Source organism: Bicyclus anynana, chromosome 3, assembly GCF_947172395.1.
Source record: "Bicyclus anynana chromosome 3, ilBicAnyn1.1, whole genome shotgun sequence".
Taxonomy (NCBI): Eukaryota; Metazoa; Arthropoda; class Insecta; order Lepidoptera; family Nymphalidae; genus Bicyclus; species Bicyclus anynana.
In genome coordinates, this window is record NC_069085.1 from 6,119,182 (window position 1) to 6,137,833 (window position 18,652).

The 18,652-nt window shown below is 35.4% G+C and overlaps 1 protein-coding gene across 1 annotated transcript in view; it reads left to right on the forward strand.

The window, feature by feature from the left end:
* LOC112054044 (dynein axonemal heavy chain 7) overlaps nt 1-18,652 on the forward strand; it is a 48,919-nt gene that overhangs the window by 17,133 nt on the left and 13,134 nt on the right. Inside the window, exons 32-65 of the mRNA XM_052891300.1 lie at nt 295-477; nt 637-768; nt 869-982; nt 1,775-1,882; nt 2,512-2,709; nt 3,050-3,173; nt 3,869-4,044; nt 4,128-4,279; nt 4,755-4,902; nt 5,605-5,817; nt 6,207-6,379; nt 7,006-7,147; nt 8,426-8,539; nt 8,865-8,975; nt 9,592-9,780; nt 10,084-10,313; nt 10,725-10,950; nt 11,244-11,426; nt 11,693-11,918; nt 12,016-12,161; nt 12,717-12,912; nt 13,091-13,161; nt 13,304-13,461; nt 13,670-13,823; nt 13,914-14,047; nt 14,210-14,483; nt 14,716-14,857; nt 15,166-15,344; nt 15,737-15,900; nt 16,241-16,382; nt 16,466-16,532; nt 16,753-16,898; nt 18,173-18,325; nt 18,459-18,588. Of these exons, the coding sequence (XP_052747260.1) occupies nt 295-477; nt 637-768; nt 869-982; nt 1,775-1,882; nt 2,512-2,709; nt 3,050-3,173; nt 3,869-4,044; nt 4,128-4,279; nt 4,755-4,902; nt 5,605-5,817; nt 6,207-6,379; nt 7,006-7,147; nt 8,426-8,539; nt 8,865-8,975; nt 9,592-9,780; nt 10,084-10,313; nt 10,725-10,950; nt 11,244-11,426; nt 11,693-11,918; nt 12,016-12,161; nt 12,717-12,912; nt 13,091-13,161; nt 13,304-13,461; nt 13,670-13,823; nt 13,914-14,047; nt 14,210-14,483; nt 14,716-14,857; nt 15,166-15,344; nt 15,737-15,900; nt 16,241-16,382; nt 16,466-16,532; nt 16,753-16,898; nt 18,173-18,325; nt 18,459-18,588 (5,398 nt within the window). The remainder of the gene's footprint in view (nt 1-294; nt 478-636; nt 769-868; nt 983-1,774; nt 1,883-2,511; nt 2,710-3,049; nt 3,174-3,868; nt 4,045-4,127; nt 4,280-4,754; nt 4,903-5,604; nt 5,818-6,206; nt 6,380-7,005; nt 7,148-8,425; nt 8,540-8,864; nt 8,976-9,591; nt 9,781-10,083; nt 10,314-10,724; nt 10,951-11,243; nt 11,427-11,692; nt 11,919-12,015; nt 12,162-12,716; nt 12,913-13,090; nt 13,162-13,303; nt 13,462-13,669; nt 13,824-13,913; nt 14,048-14,209; nt 14,484-14,715; nt 14,858-15,165; nt 15,345-15,736; nt 15,901-16,240; nt 16,383-16,465; nt 16,533-16,752; nt 16,899-18,172; nt 18,326-18,458; nt 18,589-18,652) is intronic.

Consider the following 18,652-nt stretch of genomic DNA (forward strand, 5'->3'; position numbering starts at 1 on the left):
CAGATGGAACACGTCAATACTGCTAAGCAACAGAATTATGTATGACGATAAAAGATTCGTCCCTGGATAAACTATCTATGCTCTATGACTATTAATATGATTTTTTTTGCTCATTTGGAAATTTTCGTACCTTCGTGATGTATATAATATGCATGATAATATTTTAAATATTTTACGTAATTATCTAGAGACAAAAAAGTAATTTAGTAATTTTTATACTTCGTAATTAAAAAAGGTTTACTACAAATTCGTTGTCTTCAAGTTATTGGTCAGGTATCTCTTTACTTTCCTTAGGTGTCACGTTGCGGTATGATATATATGGAGCCAAAGGGTCTGGGTTGGAAATGTTTGATGGAATCATGGCTCAACACCCTTCCATCGACGCTGCACGGCTTCAATCGCAATTACATTCGTAATCTCTTCTGTCGCTTCATGTCGCCATTGCTTTGGCTTGTAGAACTTTCGGGTAAAGTAAAGGTAATAAACTTTAATGATTTCTTTTCTATTTGTCACCTAGGTACCTATTGTATTTTCGTAGGTAATACCCTGCAATACCCTCATAATTTAGGACAACTACGTTAATCATTCATTTACTATCTTCAATATCTTTGTGTAATTTTGACTTTTCATTTTTAGCAAATGTATGTGACGTCAAGAAGTAATTTGGTGAATGCTTGTATGATGCTATTTGATACGTTCATGGATGATTATTACGAAGAAAAATATATTGAAAGCTTATCAGACTTAGACATTAGAGCTCAACTTGAGGTAATCTTTCAGAAATACTCTTTTGTTATATTTTGTCTTATTGACCATTGTTTGTACCTTACATATAGATCTTATACAGGATTCTTCTTTCTTGTTGCAGGGAGTATTTTTCTTCTCAACTATTTGGTCTATTGGGGCAACTTTGGAAAGCGATGGCCGTCACTTGTTTGATATGTTATTTAGAGGATTACTAGAAAAGGAATTTCCAGTCAAGGTTCATAACAACTTTCTATACCTACCTCCTTTTGCATACCGGATTCATTTCTAACTAGCCTACGCCCCGCGTTTTGACCCGCGTAGTCTGTAGTACACCCACAAAAATACGGGGATAAAATATAGGCTATGACACTCTAGTTCCTCCGTCCCCATTTTACCACAGAACAGCGAGAAGCCGTAAAAAATGGCATCCTTTTGTGGTTAATATTCAATCAACCCGCACGAAACGTTTTGCGTCAACGTTCTTAATAAGAACTGCCAAAATGTGGAATGCCCTTCCGGCGTCTGTGTTTCCTGACACGTATAATTTGTGCACCTTCAAGGCATAGTGAATGTGTGTGAATAGGCATCTTCTAGGCAAGCGCGCTTCATCTTAGACCTCATCATTGCTTTCCATCAGGCATGATTGTGGTCAAGCGTAAGCCTATACTTCATAAAAAAAAAAAAATGTGGATTTCTAGTGGTAAAAAAATTTCAAATCGGGTCAGTAGATCCAGCGATTACCGTCTACAATACAAACTTTATCTCTTTAAAATATAAATATAGAAGTAATGGCGTAGCTACCCAGGGGCTAGGCGGTGCAATGCCCCAGGGTCCGCAAGCTCAAGCTCGAATCCTTACCAGAAAAGCTTAGCATTACATACATTGTATACTTCTATCTAATATTTTTACTTAATAAAACGTAATCAGTTTATATAGTCGTGGGGCCACATTTTTTTATTTGCACCAGAGCCTTAGGTTACCTAGCTACGCCACTGTATAGAAGTATAGATAGTGACTATATTTACAGGTCTCAGAAACGTTGGGCTACCCCAAGGAAATTGCTAAGCCCGAAAAAGCGTATATATTCACGTTACCAAAAGAAGGAACAGTTTATGATTATCGTTTCATAAAAGAGGTAAGGATTTTCGCCCGCAAAAAATACTGAAACATTTTCGATTATTACACCCTCAAAATATTCTACCCGGCTTCCTTAATAAGGGTTTCGGGATATGTGTTATGCAAAATTGCATTATATTTTTAGTGATGTAATAGCCCAGAGTAAGTAGTATAAATGATTCGGAGGGCGTAGGTTCGAATCCGGTCCGGATATGCACCGCCAAATTTTCAGCTATATGCATTTTAAGAAATTAGATATCACGTGTCTCAAACGGTGAAGGAAAACATCGTGAGGAAACCCGCATACCAGAGATTTTTCTTAATTCTCTGCGATACGACGACTTCACACAGAAGTCTGCCAATCCGCATTAGGCCAGCGTGGTGGACTAGTGGCCTAACCCCTCTCATTCTCAGAGGAGACTCGAGCTCAGCAGTGAGCCGAATATGGGTTGATAACGAACGAACGATAGCAGACACTACGTGTAAATATTACGTGTCTGAAACGGTGAAGGAAAAACATCGTAAAGAAACCTGCATACATGCGAATTTTCTGAATTTTTTACGTGTCTAATCCCTCTCATTCTGAGAGGAGACTCGTGCTCAACATTGAGCCGAATATGGGTTGTTAATGATGATTATATTTTTAAGGGCAAAGGCAAATGGAAGCCTTGGCAAGACGACGTGGTATCTGCGCCTCCAATCAGTCGCGATACACCTCCTAATCAGATTCTTGTGACAACATTGGACAGTGTGAGATACTTGGCCCTGTTCAAATTACTAGTCACCCACCATAAGGCTGTGATGATGGTTGGACCCACCGGCACTGGAAAATCGTCGTATATTATTGTATGTTGAATCAATTATTACCTATATATACTACGAGTAGATGTGCATTGTTTTCCAGCAAACAAATTAGAAATGGAGGTAGAAAATGCATGCCAATTCATAGCTAATTAATTTTAAATTATGTACCTTTTGTTTCTTTATATATCTAATATCTATATGTAATTGCTCTAAGCTTATTAATAAAATTTATTATTATTTATTTAAGAACAAGTTAAATGTGAAATGATGCGATTTAGACCCTCCTTTTTAATTTGTTTGTTGGTAAACTTACAGTGCACATCGAGTATGGTTTTAGTTCTGTTACTTTAATATTATTTTTTAAATATTTTGTTGATTCTAGGATTATCTAGTTAAAAGAGTCGATACAAAAGTATATAAAGCTTTAATAATGGCATTCTCTGCGCAAACGAATTGCAATCAAACGCAAGACATCATTATGGGTAAATTGGATAAAAGACGAAAAGGTTTGTTAATGATTCTAAATAAAGTATATCCTAATACCCATTCTAGTTGTAATAAATATATTTTTAACAAATGCATAATTTTTTGAGACACGTAGTTGCTAGTAAAAAATCCAATATTTATTATATGCTTGTCCAGGAAAATAGAAAACCTGGCAATGTTGCGCCAAACAAATAAACTAATTTGTCTTCAAGGCAGACGTTAGGCAGATCTAATAAGTCCTTAACATCGTGCCTAAATTTCTGATCAGACTATACATAAACAATACATATACAATGGCGCTCATTTCTTAGATCCAACAACCCTTACGAACCTGTATTGGAGAAGGAATTTTCCATTTAGTACAATTCGTAAATAGTGCCTACCTTAGTTAAAGACATTATGCACACCACTTTACTATGTATATATAAATAGTTATATATTGTACCATTATTTTGTAGCATAAACACGCACCTTCCCTGCCCGACATGTTCTCCATGCCCACACTAAGAAATTTATGATAAACAATTACAACATAACACATTATTGCACAAAATCACTAACGCGACTGGCAGCGTGACTGTGTCTACGTTACTTTACAAACAACTGAGCTCAAGTCATCAAATACTCTCTTATTTATACCAACACTGATACCTCCCCTCTACAATAACATAAATAATGACCTGTAATCGCGAATCTTGTAACAATATTCCGCTAGGAGTCTTTGGTCCTCCGATCGGTTGTTATTGCGTGGTGTTCGTGGACGACGTGAGCATGCCGCAAGCCGAGACGTACGGCGCGCAGCCTCCCATCGAAGTGTTACGGCAGGGCATCGACCTGGGGCTGTGGTACGATCGCAAAACTAATGTGCCGATGCATCTCATTGATGTTCAGGTTAGTTTCTCTTTTTCTTCTGTCTGTCTGTTGTCTCTCTGTCTATTCTCGATAAACTCAAAACTATTGTTGAAAATTTTCAGTTTATGTGCGCTATGGGTAAACCGACGCCGGGCGCAAAGCTAATAACGCCGAGGTTTTCGCGACATTTCTCATTCTTCTGCATCGACGAGTTCGACGATGAAACATTAAAGGTTATCTTCGGAAGAATCATGTTATGGCATTTAGATACGAGGTACTTACTTATCTATACAAATTAATATAATGGAGTCTCTGTTTGTGTGTAAGTGTGTAGTGTATGTTTTTTCCTCCTTTGCGCTGCGGCTACTGAAGCGATGTGGCTGAAATTTAGAATGGAAATAGATTTTACTCTGGATTAACACATATGCTTTTCATCTCGGAAAAATCCATGGTTATCCATGGTTCCAAAACGCGGGATTTGAGAAAAACTGAATTCCACGCGAACGAAGTCGCGGGCGGGTGGGCTAGTTTTAAATAAAAAGCTTATTTCAAAAAAGTCCATTTTAAGTATTTTTGTCAGTTTGATCTGTCTAATCTCTGGAACGAATTGACCGATTTTGATTGGACTTTCACTGGCAGATAGCTGTTATTATGAGGAGTAATTGAGTAACTTATGGTGCACAGCTTGTTTATAATTAAAACTCAATAGTTTATTTTAACTAATTCATAAATCAGATCACATTTTCCAGGGGCTTTTCCAAGGATTTCGACCCATGCATAGAAGAATTAGTTTTTGCTACTCTGGAAGTGTATAAACAGTGTAGATTGAATTTGTTACCTACGCCGTCTAAATCTCATTACACTTTTAACTTGCGAGATTTCTCTAAAGTTATATTGGTAAGTATCACACTTATATTATAAAGGCGAAAGTTTGTGTGTGTGTGTATGTTTGTTCCTCATTTACGCAGCGGCTACTGAAGCGATTTGGCTGAAATTTAAAATTGAAACAGATTTTACTCTGGATTAACAAATAGGGTACTTTTCCCGGAAAAATCCATGGTCCCGCGGGATTTGTGAAAACTGATTACCACGTGGACGAAGTCGCGAAATTATATAATATAATATAAACTATAATAACGAGTATATACATAAATTTTGCATTATCATCAACATAATATGCCGGTGGACGTCCACTGCTGGTCATAGGCCTCCTGCCAGGCAAACCTCCAAACATCAATGTCTCGAGCCGCCAGCATCTAACGACTCCCAGTAACCCGCTTGATGTCATCGGTCCACCTAGTGGGAGGGTCGACTACGCTTTTCGGTATAGGGTCGCCATTGGCAATGCAACTTCACAAATCGCTGAGCTATGTCGAGTGACTACGAATTTAGTTTTGCGGATGAAACGATATATCTCTGAGTGATCGAATCGTTTCTGATACTTCTTACTAAATACTCCGAGCATCCAACTTCTGCTGAGTGATTGATTCTTATGAGGCTCAGTTACTTTAGTTTGCTTTTAATAATCCTGTAAAACCAAATGTTGTTTAGTTATTTATTACTTTTATCTCAATAAATTGCACTTATCAAATTCCCTAGGGAGTGTTAATGTCAGTGCCAGAAGTGACGCCAGACCTCCAATCTATAAAGCGGCTATGGGTCCACGAGTGCCTCCGTGTATTCTCTGATCGTTTGACAGAAGACGCCGATCGCCATTGGCTGGTGCAGTGCTTGAGAGAGGCGACTCATCTCCATCTCAATGATGAGTTCGAGAAACTACTCGCACGACTGCTTGAAGAGCCTAATGATAAAGTAAGTTAATCATATGTTGTATTGTACAAATAGATAGCATTTTATATCTCTAACAAGACGAGAGAACAAGACAACCCGCGGATTCACCCGCGTAGTATCTGCTCCACTAGGATGCGAGTATTAATTATTCTTTGTTACTCGCTGATAATGTAGTTTTTCATTAGTTCTTTCCAAAGAGTTTTTAATATCGGTTAAAACGTAAGAACCAAAACTTAACAAAACAAAATCCATATTCGCATGTAAAATAATATTAAGATTAGATTCTTGAACTCAAGAACTTGTGTGATAAATAAATAAATAAACGATTTAGAAAATCAAATTGAATCCTTTATTTAGCTTATCTTGATGAGATGTGTAATTAACTCTCTCTCATTATCACTTAATTTCAGATAACGGACCGACATCTACGCAATCTAATTTACTGTGACTTTGCCAATCCCAAAGTGGACACACGATTTTATATGGAGACTACGAATATGGAACACTTGAACTCTACCGTAGATTCTTATCTCGTAGAATTCAATAATATGTCTAAGAAACCGATGAATCTCGTCCTTTTCAGGTAAAAATCTTTGACTCAATAGTAAGTAAAAATCGTCACGTTTTTTAAACTTCTGAGCTCATGCCTCTTTGCAGGTTGGTTGCCCCTTAGAGCCATGATGCTGATTCCATAACTTTTTGCCAGCCTTGCCATCTATCTATACTTATAATAAATCTGTAAAGAGGTCAATTCTGTACATGAAATATATTTCCAAAATAACTATCAGGAGTGATTAGTGACCGCTACTGATGCGGTTTATTTTTTTTTTATTTTTTTATGTCGCAACTCGTTGAGCTATGTCGGTGACTTTGGTTCTTCTGCGGATCTCCTTATTTCTGATTCGATCACGCAGAGATACTCCTAACATTGATCGTTCCATCGCCCGCTGTGTGACTCTGAGCCTTCTTATGAGGCCCATAGTTAGCGACCAAGTCTCGAAACCATAGGTCATCACTGGCAACACGCACTGTTCGAAGACTTTTGTCTTCAAGCACTGAGAAATTTCGGACGAAAAGATGTCGCGAAGTTTCCCGAATGCAGCCCAGCCGAGTTGGATTCGACGGTTCACCTCTTTCTCGAAATGTATTCGCCTACAATTTCGAGTGCAGCGTTCTCAACTATAATATTAACAATCATTTAATATTTAGATTCGCAATAGAGCACGTGTCGCGGATCTGTCGCGTGCTCACCCAGCCGAGCTCGCACGCCCTGCTGGTAGGGCTGGGCGGCTCGGGCCGGCAGTCGCTCACTCGTCTCGCCGCGCACATCAACGAATACGATCTTTTCCAGGTCTTGTATTATATATAATAATAACAATAAGCCCTTTATTCTGTGTTAAGAAATTACAATATTATATACATTACATTTTGTTTTAATATTTTTTTAAAGAATGTCTCTTAACATAGTGTGCCTTTCGGCATAGGCCTCCTCCACTGCTCTCTTTCTAATGCGACCCTTCTCTAGTTTGGACCTGCTGTGAGCTTTAAGTCATCCTCCCATCTAAGGAACTGTTTGCCCCGATTCCTTCTGCCATCTCTAGGGTACCATTCCGTCACCAGTCTGCTCCACTTCCCCGTTGTGTCCCTTAGCATGTGGCCTGTCCATCGCCACTTTTGCTGGTCGACACGAGTTAAAACATCGGTGACCCTAGTTTTAGTTCGAAGGTCAGTGTTTCTTACCCTATCCTTTTTCTTATGGCCGGTCATGCTCCTCTTCATGGATCGTTGGCACCTGGCCAGTTTAGCCCTTTGGGCCATGGTGAGCGCCCAGGTTTCACAGCCGTATGTTAGGCATGTTAGGTATTATATATAGTAATGTACCACATCAACCTTAATAACTATCTCCTTTCGGTAATGAGTCCGGCCCCTTCATCATTGTAAAGCTGCCGGACTCATTACCGAGAGATAGTGGTTTGATCCCCGTTTACTGGACTATTGTCGTACCTTCGCCCACCTCACAACCATTAGTGTTACTGTGGAAGCAACTGAAGTTCGCGCGGCCTCTCTTTGCTGTTGCTCTTTCAGTCACACATAAATTGCGTGGTGTTTTTGAGGAAGATCCGACAAAAGTTCCGATTTCCGACATGCGCGACCGATGGCTGCTGCCAGCGTAAAGGTCGTCAACACCGTCTTTTTCGACTATTTGGAGGGGAACGAGAATATTGGTCATATTTCAAGGATATGGCGAATATTATTCTTAAAAGAAAAACAATTATTATTCAATCATTACTTTTTTAATGTTACAGCGTTTACGCACTGCACCCGATACAAATTACTTACGCACTTATCCGATCTCTGATCTTAATCCATAATATACAGCTTTGGCATCTGCATATGAGCTGAGCTGGTGATCATTTTTGTATTTTATAATCTTACTGATTTTGAAATTCCAATTACATTAATTGTTTCAATAAGCAAAATATTGCATGCTACGAATGAGTTTCATAGTTTTACATTCTCGTTAAGTTCGTTAATTTCAAAATTAAAGCTAAAAAAATATTATTAAATATATATTTTAGCTTCACTTTTTAATGTAACTTGAGTCTAAAGAACTAATATTGATATGCAGGTTGAAATGAGTCGCACTTATGGTAAGACTGAGTGGCGTGAAGATTTAAAAACTTTATTGCGAAAATCCAGTACACCCGACTTGCATATGGTCTTCCTGTTTATTGAATCTCAAGTGAGTATATATTATTACGTAATTTTATAATCTTTTCAACATATAAATGAAACCCATTTCAAAGACGTATTCCAGTCATTTTGATTTTAACACAAAATTACCGATTTCCATGACAATGAAATGGAACCAATCTGGAAAAAAAACACTTTCAAACAAAAAAATAATTTTCAAAATTTAAGTTATGAGGTAACAAACATTAAAAAAAACATACACATCGAATTGAGAACCTCCTCCTTTTTTGAAGATGGTTGAATATGTTATCAAAAACAATAATTTAGAAATTATAATGTGATAATTGCAACTAAAAACTTTTTATATAAAACAGATAAAAGAAGAAGGTTTCTTGGAAGATGTAAACAACATGTTGAACTCCGGTGAAGTTCCGAATATTTTTGTTGCTGACGAAAAGGCAGAGCTTTGTGAAAAGATGCGAGTAGTAAGTGTTTTGTTTTATGAAATATACCTTATTAATACGGCTTTTAATGTCTTAAAGATAATTTAATTACTTGTTCAATTAATAGCGTTACTGTATTTGAGAAAATGCAAATTTTATAAATAAACATACCGTCAAAAAATGTTAAGCCACGGATGTCTTTCTGTTATTTTCTTATGTTGCTAAGGTGCTACTAAGAAGCATCTACCAGTAGGTATATTGTCTAAAGAAACTTAAAATAAATACATTTAATGCATTGTAACTCAGAATTCAATATTGAATTGTATGTCTAACGTACAATCTCAGTTTACAATTTTTTTGTTGCGAGAAGAAATGGTAACTCACAAAATGTAATAAAATACATATATTAGAAACATATATACAACGTGAAAACGTACATTTAACCTTACTGACATTATACTAAAGGTTAAATGACCTTAATGCTTAACGGTACTAAGTGAGATTTATTTGAATCTTTGACGCGCTCTCCTGTAAAGTTACGAGAAATGATGTACGATGTTGTTCCTTGCAGGTGTCGATATATTGATATTATGTTTATTTCTAAAGCTTAAAGAGAATATTTACTAGTACCTACGTATATTTTGGTCTCGTTCTACAGATCGATCGTCAACGCGACAAATCTCTTCAAACAGACGGCACGCCCACAGCTCTATACGCGTACTTCGTGTCCATAGTGCGCGACCAGTTACACATAGTGCTGGCAATGTCGCCTGCTGGTACTTCTCTGCGTACGCGCATACGAAAGTTTCCCTCCCTTGTTAACTGCTGCACTATCGACTGGTTTCAGGTAATTATATCATTTACCTAATTATTAATTAAGGATTTATATTAGTCCTTGGACCCAGAAACAAAATATATTTTTTTGTGTATTTGATGTTCATGACGAGTTAGATAAAAATATGAATGCTTAAAAAGTCAAAAGGATGTATGTTACGTCCATTTCATTATTAAGTCTAATAACTACTACTTAACGAAATCCAATTTGCAAAAAGACAGATAATACTCGTATACTTAATTAATTGAAATCAACATTCTTTAGGAATATTCATCCATTCTATAGAAAAATTAATTCTTCATTCTTCTTTTATAGGAATGGCCACCAGATGCCTTGCTGGCTGTTGCAACACGTTTCCTTAAAGATGTCGAACTAACTGAACTCGAACGAGAGACAGCTATCAAGCTGTGCCAAATGTTCCACACCGACACGCAAGAATTGACAAGACAATTTCTGTTACGACTCAAAAGATATAATTATGTAACACCTACGGCTTATCTGGAGCTTATTAATATGTTTAAATCATTACTGAGCAAAAAGAGAACGTAAGATATTAGATTACTATGTGCTAGGAAAAAACGTTAATAAAACAAATAATAATTATGAACTTGCATGAAATGAAGAAGTAGAATCTTATGCTCCAATAAGATTTAAATAAAACACATTCAAAGACTGTAGCAAGGCAGGCACGGACAAGGCGTTGAACCAACCCGAATGGAAAGAAATACAGGAGGTTTTTGCCAAAGTTGGGCAAAAATACAAAGTTGATGGTGTCACCCTAGAATTAGATATTATATAAAATATGTAATACTGTGTCTGAATAGAGGCTATTATTAAAACAGTTCGAATAAACTTTGCCAACCATTTGTCTGATTCTAACATAATCAAGTGACAAAGTTGAAATAGTAATTTGGGTAACTAGGTGACAAATTAGTAATCATTAAGTTTATTTCTAGGGAGCTGATAACAAGTGAAAAACGTTACATTACCGGATTAGACCAGCTTGCAATAGCAGCTAAATCAGTTGCAGCGTTGCAAGAAGCATTAGAAGTGTTACAACCTAAATTAGCTGCAGGAGCTGCCGCTGTTGCCGAGACTACCGCTAAAGTAGAAAAAGAGAAAGAAGGAGTTGCTCTTGTTGAAGCAGAAGTGCTCGTAGATCAAGCCGCAGCTGAAGAACAAGTATGTTTTCTATCTTTAATGATAAAAAATTTAATTTTGAATAAATAGATTATCTATCTAACGGATTAAACAGATAGTCCAACCTACCAGTAACACAGAAATATTTCGCATGAACTGCTTCGATGTGCTGTGCATCCGTTGACTTTTTAATAACATCATCAACCGAACGCTAAGTTAAAGGCTGATAATAAATGGTAGTAGAGATAATCGTGAAATCTTCCAGGACAAGTTCAGTCTAAAAAAAATACTACTGTATTATTACTACTAATTAAATGTTTAACATATTGCCTTAGGCAAAAGAAGCCCAAGGTATAAAAGACGAGTGCGATGCAGACCTCGCAGAAGCTATGCCTATCCTCAACTCTGCGTTGGCTGCACTCGATACTTTGACGCCTCAGGACATTACTTTTATCAAAACAATGAAGAGTCCTCCTCGAGGCATCAAACTTGTTATGGAAGCTATCTGCATATTAAAGGTATAAAAATCATTTATGTTTTTAGTTAATAGAAATATTCGTATCTATTAGTAGTATTTATATGGGTTTTTATAGAATTAGGTTTATTTAAACTTAACTTTATTGAAATAACCTTATTACCTAATTTTATACTTTTTGCATTGCATTCAATAATAGGATGATCCGGTAAGTCTATTTCATTATAAATAGTTTCTTATCAACATATAATTTTTATTAATTACAGATTACTGTTTTATTAATTTCTTATTTCTAATAATGGTATACAGGAAATGAAACCTGACAAAATTCCAAATCCTTCTGGAGTGGGCACCGTAGAGGATTACTGGGGTCCATCGAAGAAATTGCTGAACGATATAAAGTTTTTGGAATCGTTGCAAAACTACGACAAGGATAATATTCCGCCAGCTGTTATGAAAAAGCTCATGACTACTGTAATGCAGGATGACGGTTTTGTCCCAGAAAAGATCAGAGCCGTGTCAGTTGCTGCTGAAGGTATACTAAAATTAAATAAAATCTTTTATGATGTCTATTATCCATGAAATTACGTCAATATTGTTTTGTATTATAATGATCTCATTGATAAATATAGGTATGTGTAAATGGGTGATTGCTATGACGAAGTACGATAAAGTTGCAAAAGTGGTGGCACCGAAAAAGCAGAGATTGGCGGCCGCACAAGCTGTCTATGATAAGGCTATGGCTGCACTAGCTGTAAAACAAGCGCAATTGAGAGAGGTAAAATGCAGTCTTAATATAGTTGCACACGATGTAGTATAGAAGTCAATTTATTTTAGGAATGGATAAACATTAAATAGAAGCAGGAGTTCTGTAGACATGTAGACGTTGATTATAGGTACAGTGAGTAATTGGTTTATTTTGCTTTTATTCAAATCAATCTGCAACAACCTGACCTGCAACCTGAAAAACATGCGTACTTTTTACTTCAACGCCGGAGCACCGACAAGAGATAGTACTGGTATAGTGTGCAATGTTAAATTGCAAAGTCAAATAATTCAATGTTCTGGGTGATGTTGGATATAAATTATAACATAATATGAATAAAAATTATTTATTAATCACACAGTAGCAAATTTTTAATACAATAATAGAGTAGATCCCTTGCTCCCAAACTAGCTGTAAGTGTATCTAAATATGATGAATATAATAGAATATAAATATAATATTTGAAAAAATATAACATTTGGATATGAATATAAATATAACATTTGAACAAATATAACATTTGGATATGAATATAAATAAAACATTTGAAAAAAAAATAACTTTTAGGTGCAATTGAAATTAGGAAAACTTGAAGATGCGTTGTCTGAGCAAAATCGTCAGCAGAAAATGTTAGACGATGAGGTTATGGATTGCAGTAACAAACTAAAGAGAGCTGAAATGCTGATTTCTGGACTAGGAGGAGAAAAGCATAGATGGACGCAGATTGCAAAAACATTAAGGGAAACTTACAATACTCTTACTGGTTTGTCCATTATTAAGCATAACGTTAGTTTCATTGTAAAAATAAATAATATAAATAAATATAAGCCAAGTAATATACTAATTAGAATAAGGCAATATAAATAAATATAAGTCAAGTAATATAGTAATTGGTTAATGCACCGATTCAATGTATAATATCATGAAGTGTCTACTTTTAGGAGACATATTAATAGCTGCTGGGATCATTGCCTATTTGGGACCCTTTACAGCAGCATTTAGAAATGAACAAGTAAGAATTTTTGAAATATTTAAAAAAAACAGAGTTCGAATAATATAAATAGAAAATAGAAAGAATTGTTTTTATGAAGTATTAATGGAATTTGCATTTACAATTTAATATATAAAGAATAAAATGTTTATTATACTCGTAGGTAAAGAAATGGGCCCACGCATGCCATGATTGTGGAATAGTATGCACTCTAAACTTCAGCTTGATAAAATCTTTGGGAGAACCTGTTACCATTCAACAGTGGAACATCGACGGCTTACCTGCTGACGATTTTAGTGTAGAGAGTGCCATTATCATAATGTAAGGATGTTTTTCTGTTGAATTAAGTTGAATCTTGTGGAATCTTAAATGTTTCAATATATTATTTAGTACTAATTGTATTATTATCGATATTTATATGTAATAAGCTTTAATTTTTAATGTTGACGTGTCTAATGATTTTTAAATTATGTACCTGCGTATATAGTAACTGTTTATAGTAGCCTTTAGAAAAATATGTATATTTTAGGACTGCGCGCCGATGGCCTTTGATGATAGATCCACAAGGTCAAGCCAATCGGTGGATTAAAAACATGGAGAAACCTAACAATTTAGGTGTGGTACGGATGTCACAGGCTGATCTAGGACGCGTTTTAGAAAACGCTGTGCAGTTTGGACAACCGGTAATACTCTAAATCTATCAGTAAATGTTATAGATTACTTCAATGCAATAATCATTCATATGTAATTGTAATAAAATGGTATGTTTCAAGGTTTTGCTTGAAAACGTACTTGAAGAGCTGGATCCAATGTTGGAGCCATTGCTACAACAACAAACCTTCAGACAAGGTGGTGCGTTATGTATTAAGATTGGAGACACCATTGTTGAGTATAGCAAAGATTTCAAGTGAGTATACGAGTATTATAGTCAATATTAAAATCGATTAGTAAAGAATATTATTCTAAGTATTCAAATCATTGATGTTACAAGTATATCTAATTTAGCAGATAATCAATCTTAAAATAAATCTCAATGAATATTGAAATTAATGATATATTTCTTAAATAGGTTATATATAAGCACAAAGCTGGCAAACCCACATTATCTGCCCGAAGTCGGCGTTCGAGTAACGTTAGTAAACTTTATGTTGGCCAAAGACGGCTTGCAAGCACAGTTGCTGGCACGAGTGGTGGCTCGCGAACGGCCAGATTTGCAACAAGCTAAATCAGATTTAACCACCCAAGGAGCTGAACACCGTCGTCTTTTACAAGAAATTGAGAAGAAAATTCTTAATGTTTTGTCCACGTCGGAACATTTGCTGGAAGACGAAGAAGCTGTACAGGTAACTTATAGGTGTTTTTGATTTCATTCGATTTTATGTTGTATACGTGTTATTATTTTTTTTTATAATTCTAAAAATAAATATACCCGTGTGTGAATGTAAAATGAGTCTGTACTTAATAAAATATAATCTTGAAATTTTTCAATAAATAAATCTTAATATCAAGTGGGTAGTTATGACAATTTTATCTTTTATTTCGTTGGTTTAATGTGTTCTTTGATTTTCGTCTTAGATTCTTAATTCTGCCAAAGATATGTCTAACGAAATCAAAGAGAAGCAAGAAGTAGCAATGGTTACCGAAAAGGCAATTGATGTAGCTCGAGATGATTACGTTCCAATCGCCGTACATTCAACCAATTTATTTTTCCTCATAGGTAATTTTGATTCAATCTTTTATTCTAACAATATTACCGTATCTTTCGTTCAACTATATATTTTTAATAATCATCTAAAAACCATTAGAATGCTATAGCAACTTTGTGTCTCTCAAATCGCCATAATATATTTTTGTTTACATATTGCTGTTTAACTAGTTTGTTTCTAATATTTCAAGTTATATTCTCAATCATGATGCTACAGGAATCGCTTCCGAAATGATGAGATAAACTTTTAATAATCAAATCATATACCATAGTTTTAACTACTGAAATAAACTAACAAAAATCTTAAAATATTATTTTAGCATCTCTGGCAAATATTGACCCAATGTACCAATACTCGCTGGGCTGGTTCGAGGGCCTCTTCACAGGGTCTATTGACAACACGGAGAAAGTGGAGGAAATAGTGGAAAGGCTCGCTATTTTACGTGCGCATTTCACGTACTCGCTTTACGCAAACATTTGCAGGAGTCTGTTTGAGAAGGTATATGATAATATTTTTATGTAAAGCTTTTGGAATCAAAGTTTACTAATTTAATAAAAGGTCTGTAGCTTTTTTTTAGTTAGTTTACCGAATTCATCTCAATTCTGGCATAAAATAATTCTACTATACAATTTATCTCTTACAATATAACATAGTGGTGTTCTGATACTTGTGGTTCAATAGTGATATTCAATAGTGAATCAGGCATTACAATAGTGATAAGGTGTTAAATGTGGCACAATTTTTTGAAATATATGTTTTTTCTTTTTTTTCTGTTTTCATTTAGTTGCACCTACAGATCAGCTTTCTCTTAAGACATGGTATCCAGATATCTATTAGCTTTTAGGTAAATTATTTCACAAATTGCTTCAGTATTTTTATTTTCTATGCAGGATAAACTAGTATTCTCACTGCTTCTCACGATTACCATTATGGTCGCTGAAGATAGGCTCGAGCAGTCTGACGTGATGTTCTTGCTATCAGGCGCCCAGCCGCGCCATGTTATACCGAATCCGGTCACGTTTCTTAGCTCACAGGCTTGGTCCGAATTCAACGGGTATGTAAAATAATCGTTTTCTGTACTAATATTTTATTGAGGCAAGATTTGTTTGTATGCATTGAAAACTGAAACTAGTGAAACGATTTAAAAATTCTTGGAAAGCTATCTTCGTACTCCCACGGGATGACGGGAATGAAAACTATGCGGTTGAAACCGCGTGGGGTTCGCTAAAATAATAATTTTATAATTTTGAATAGTTACCTAAATAAACGATGAATTGAGACGTGATAAAGACCAGTCTGACCTCCGCCTTCGATCGATATATGGGTTGATAATGATGACTTAAATGTCGCACGACTGGATTTTTTTTGAACAACATCTTATGTATTGATTTCAGGCTTAACGAAATCGAGAAATTTCATGGTATCCTAGATCATTTTACAAAAAATATACCTCAATGGGAAGCATACTGCGACACGCTTGATCCCCACAACCAGCCTTTGCCCGAGCCGTGGGATAAGAAATTCAGCATGTTTGAGGTAAATTTTTGTTGGTAGAACATAATATTCCCAAAATAAAAAAAAAATAATTAGGTACGTAAAATCCTTTGTTTCTATTTTAGAAAATGATGGTCCTACGTTGTATGCGCCTAGACATGATGGTCCCGGCTGTTCAAAATTTCGTCGAATGTGAGTATTTTTTATAAATTGATAAATATTTTTTTCGATTTTTTTTTTACCAACTGATATACTCATAAACAATATTTTACTCGTATCATATTATAAAAGGAAAACGTATCAAAAAATTCAAATAGAGAAATGTTAAAAGAGCTCAGGCGTTAAATCTCTTGAGTGCTCAGCTTATCTCGAACTAGTTTATATAGTATATAACAGAGGATTCTGTTTGCAGCGCAAATGGGGCGTCCGTTTGTGGAGCCGCCGTTGTTTGATTTAGGTTCATCGTATTCGGAATCACACTGCTGTATACCGCTGTTGTTTGTTCTCACTCCGGGCTCGGATCCCATGGGGACTCTTCTCAAATTTGCTGATGATCAGGTACACATTGCAGTAATGCAGTATGTATACATTAGTTATATTTCTCTTTACTCGCAGATGTATTAAAATTATGTATGTAGAGATAGATTGTAAAATATATCTTGGCTTTTCAAAAGTTTTTGTAAAGTAAGCCTAGTTGAAATAAATTAGTTTTGAGCTTGTTTTGAGTTTTGAATATATATGTTACCATTAAAATGTAAAATACGTTAGTTTATAATCTCACCCGTGATATTAAAATCTGCCGTCATATTAAGCTGAAAATATTGATTGCAATTTAGCGTGTTATTTTTCGGTATATTACTATCTATCGGAAGTGAAGCCGTTAAATTGCAATCTTAAAACGTCAACTATCCGAACTTGCCTCTGATTGGTCGGCTTTAGAACAGACCGTTCTGTGTCCATAGAGTTAGGAATGAAACACATATGCCTGTCAAATAAAATACTTTAAGAATTATGACATCACATATTTATTTGGGTTACTAATTTTTGCTTTCACACGTAAGGGGTCCCGGTAGTCCGGGGACCCCGTATCATTGATACGGCTGATATTTGCTGAGAGTTATATAGAACAATTCAATACCAAGCTTTTTATCGTTTATATAATCATTAACACTATATCATGACTTTTGTATAAGCATTTAATAAAAACGTAGAACTTGTTGAGAGATAATATGCCCGTGATTTTATGTGCCACTTTATTAAAAGACGTATGCTTTAATAATTAAAAAAAATTGGTTGCCTGTAAAGTCGGTATACGGGCGAAAGTTTTACGTGACAACGACTTTGAGTGGTAAAATAATTTTAATGTGAATATTCATTCGTATAGTAGGAAGAAGGATGAAATAATAGTAACAATTTAAAACATTTATTTATACAAAGAATTATATTTAAAACATTAATTTATACAAAGAATCTCGCACTGAATTTCATATTAACAAAATTTTATTCACTCGCTCTCATTGTGAGCGCATAACGTGAGCGGAGCGTAACGCAGTTTCTTGAAGTGTCACCCGGCAAACCAATTTATAAGACGTTGTCACGTCAAAAATTCTAGTATTTTGTAACCTAGTGTGGTGCGCAATAATTTTATTTTTATTTCTGACATTATAATTTTTCCACATCACATCTTCTTTTAAAACTGCTTACGTTTTTATAAACATGCACTAATAAAGCTTCAATTATGTAATTACTTTTTAGGTACAGTCATTAATATCGGTCTTAAACGTGAGCAAGCACCTTGATGGTTTATGTAATTTGTGAGGCTGTTTTTCCAGGGTTTTGGATCGTCACGCTTATTCTCATTATCACTTGGTCAAGGACAAGGCCCTATAGCCGTCAAATTGATAGATGAAGGCATTAGAAGTGGCACATGGGTTGTGTTGCAGAACTGTCATTTAGCAAAAAGTTGGATGCCGATGCTGGAAAAGGTACCTACTTATTTCTTTAAATTATCAATTATTAAATATCATGAATATCTTGTTTTTTGTATTTTTTTTATTGAGCACGCATTATCCAAGAAAAATGTTTACTGAAGTGTATATTTTGTGTAATCTTCCTCAGATTTGCGAGAGTCTCACACCTGACTCTACACATCCTGACTTTAGGTTGTGGTTAACTTCTTACCCGGCGGACCATTTCCCAGTTTATGTTTTACAAAACGGAGTTAAAATGACAAACGAGCCTCCTCAGGGTAAGTTTAAAATAATCAATAACCTAACTAAAAATATCTGTCTAGGCTTTTATAGACAAAACAA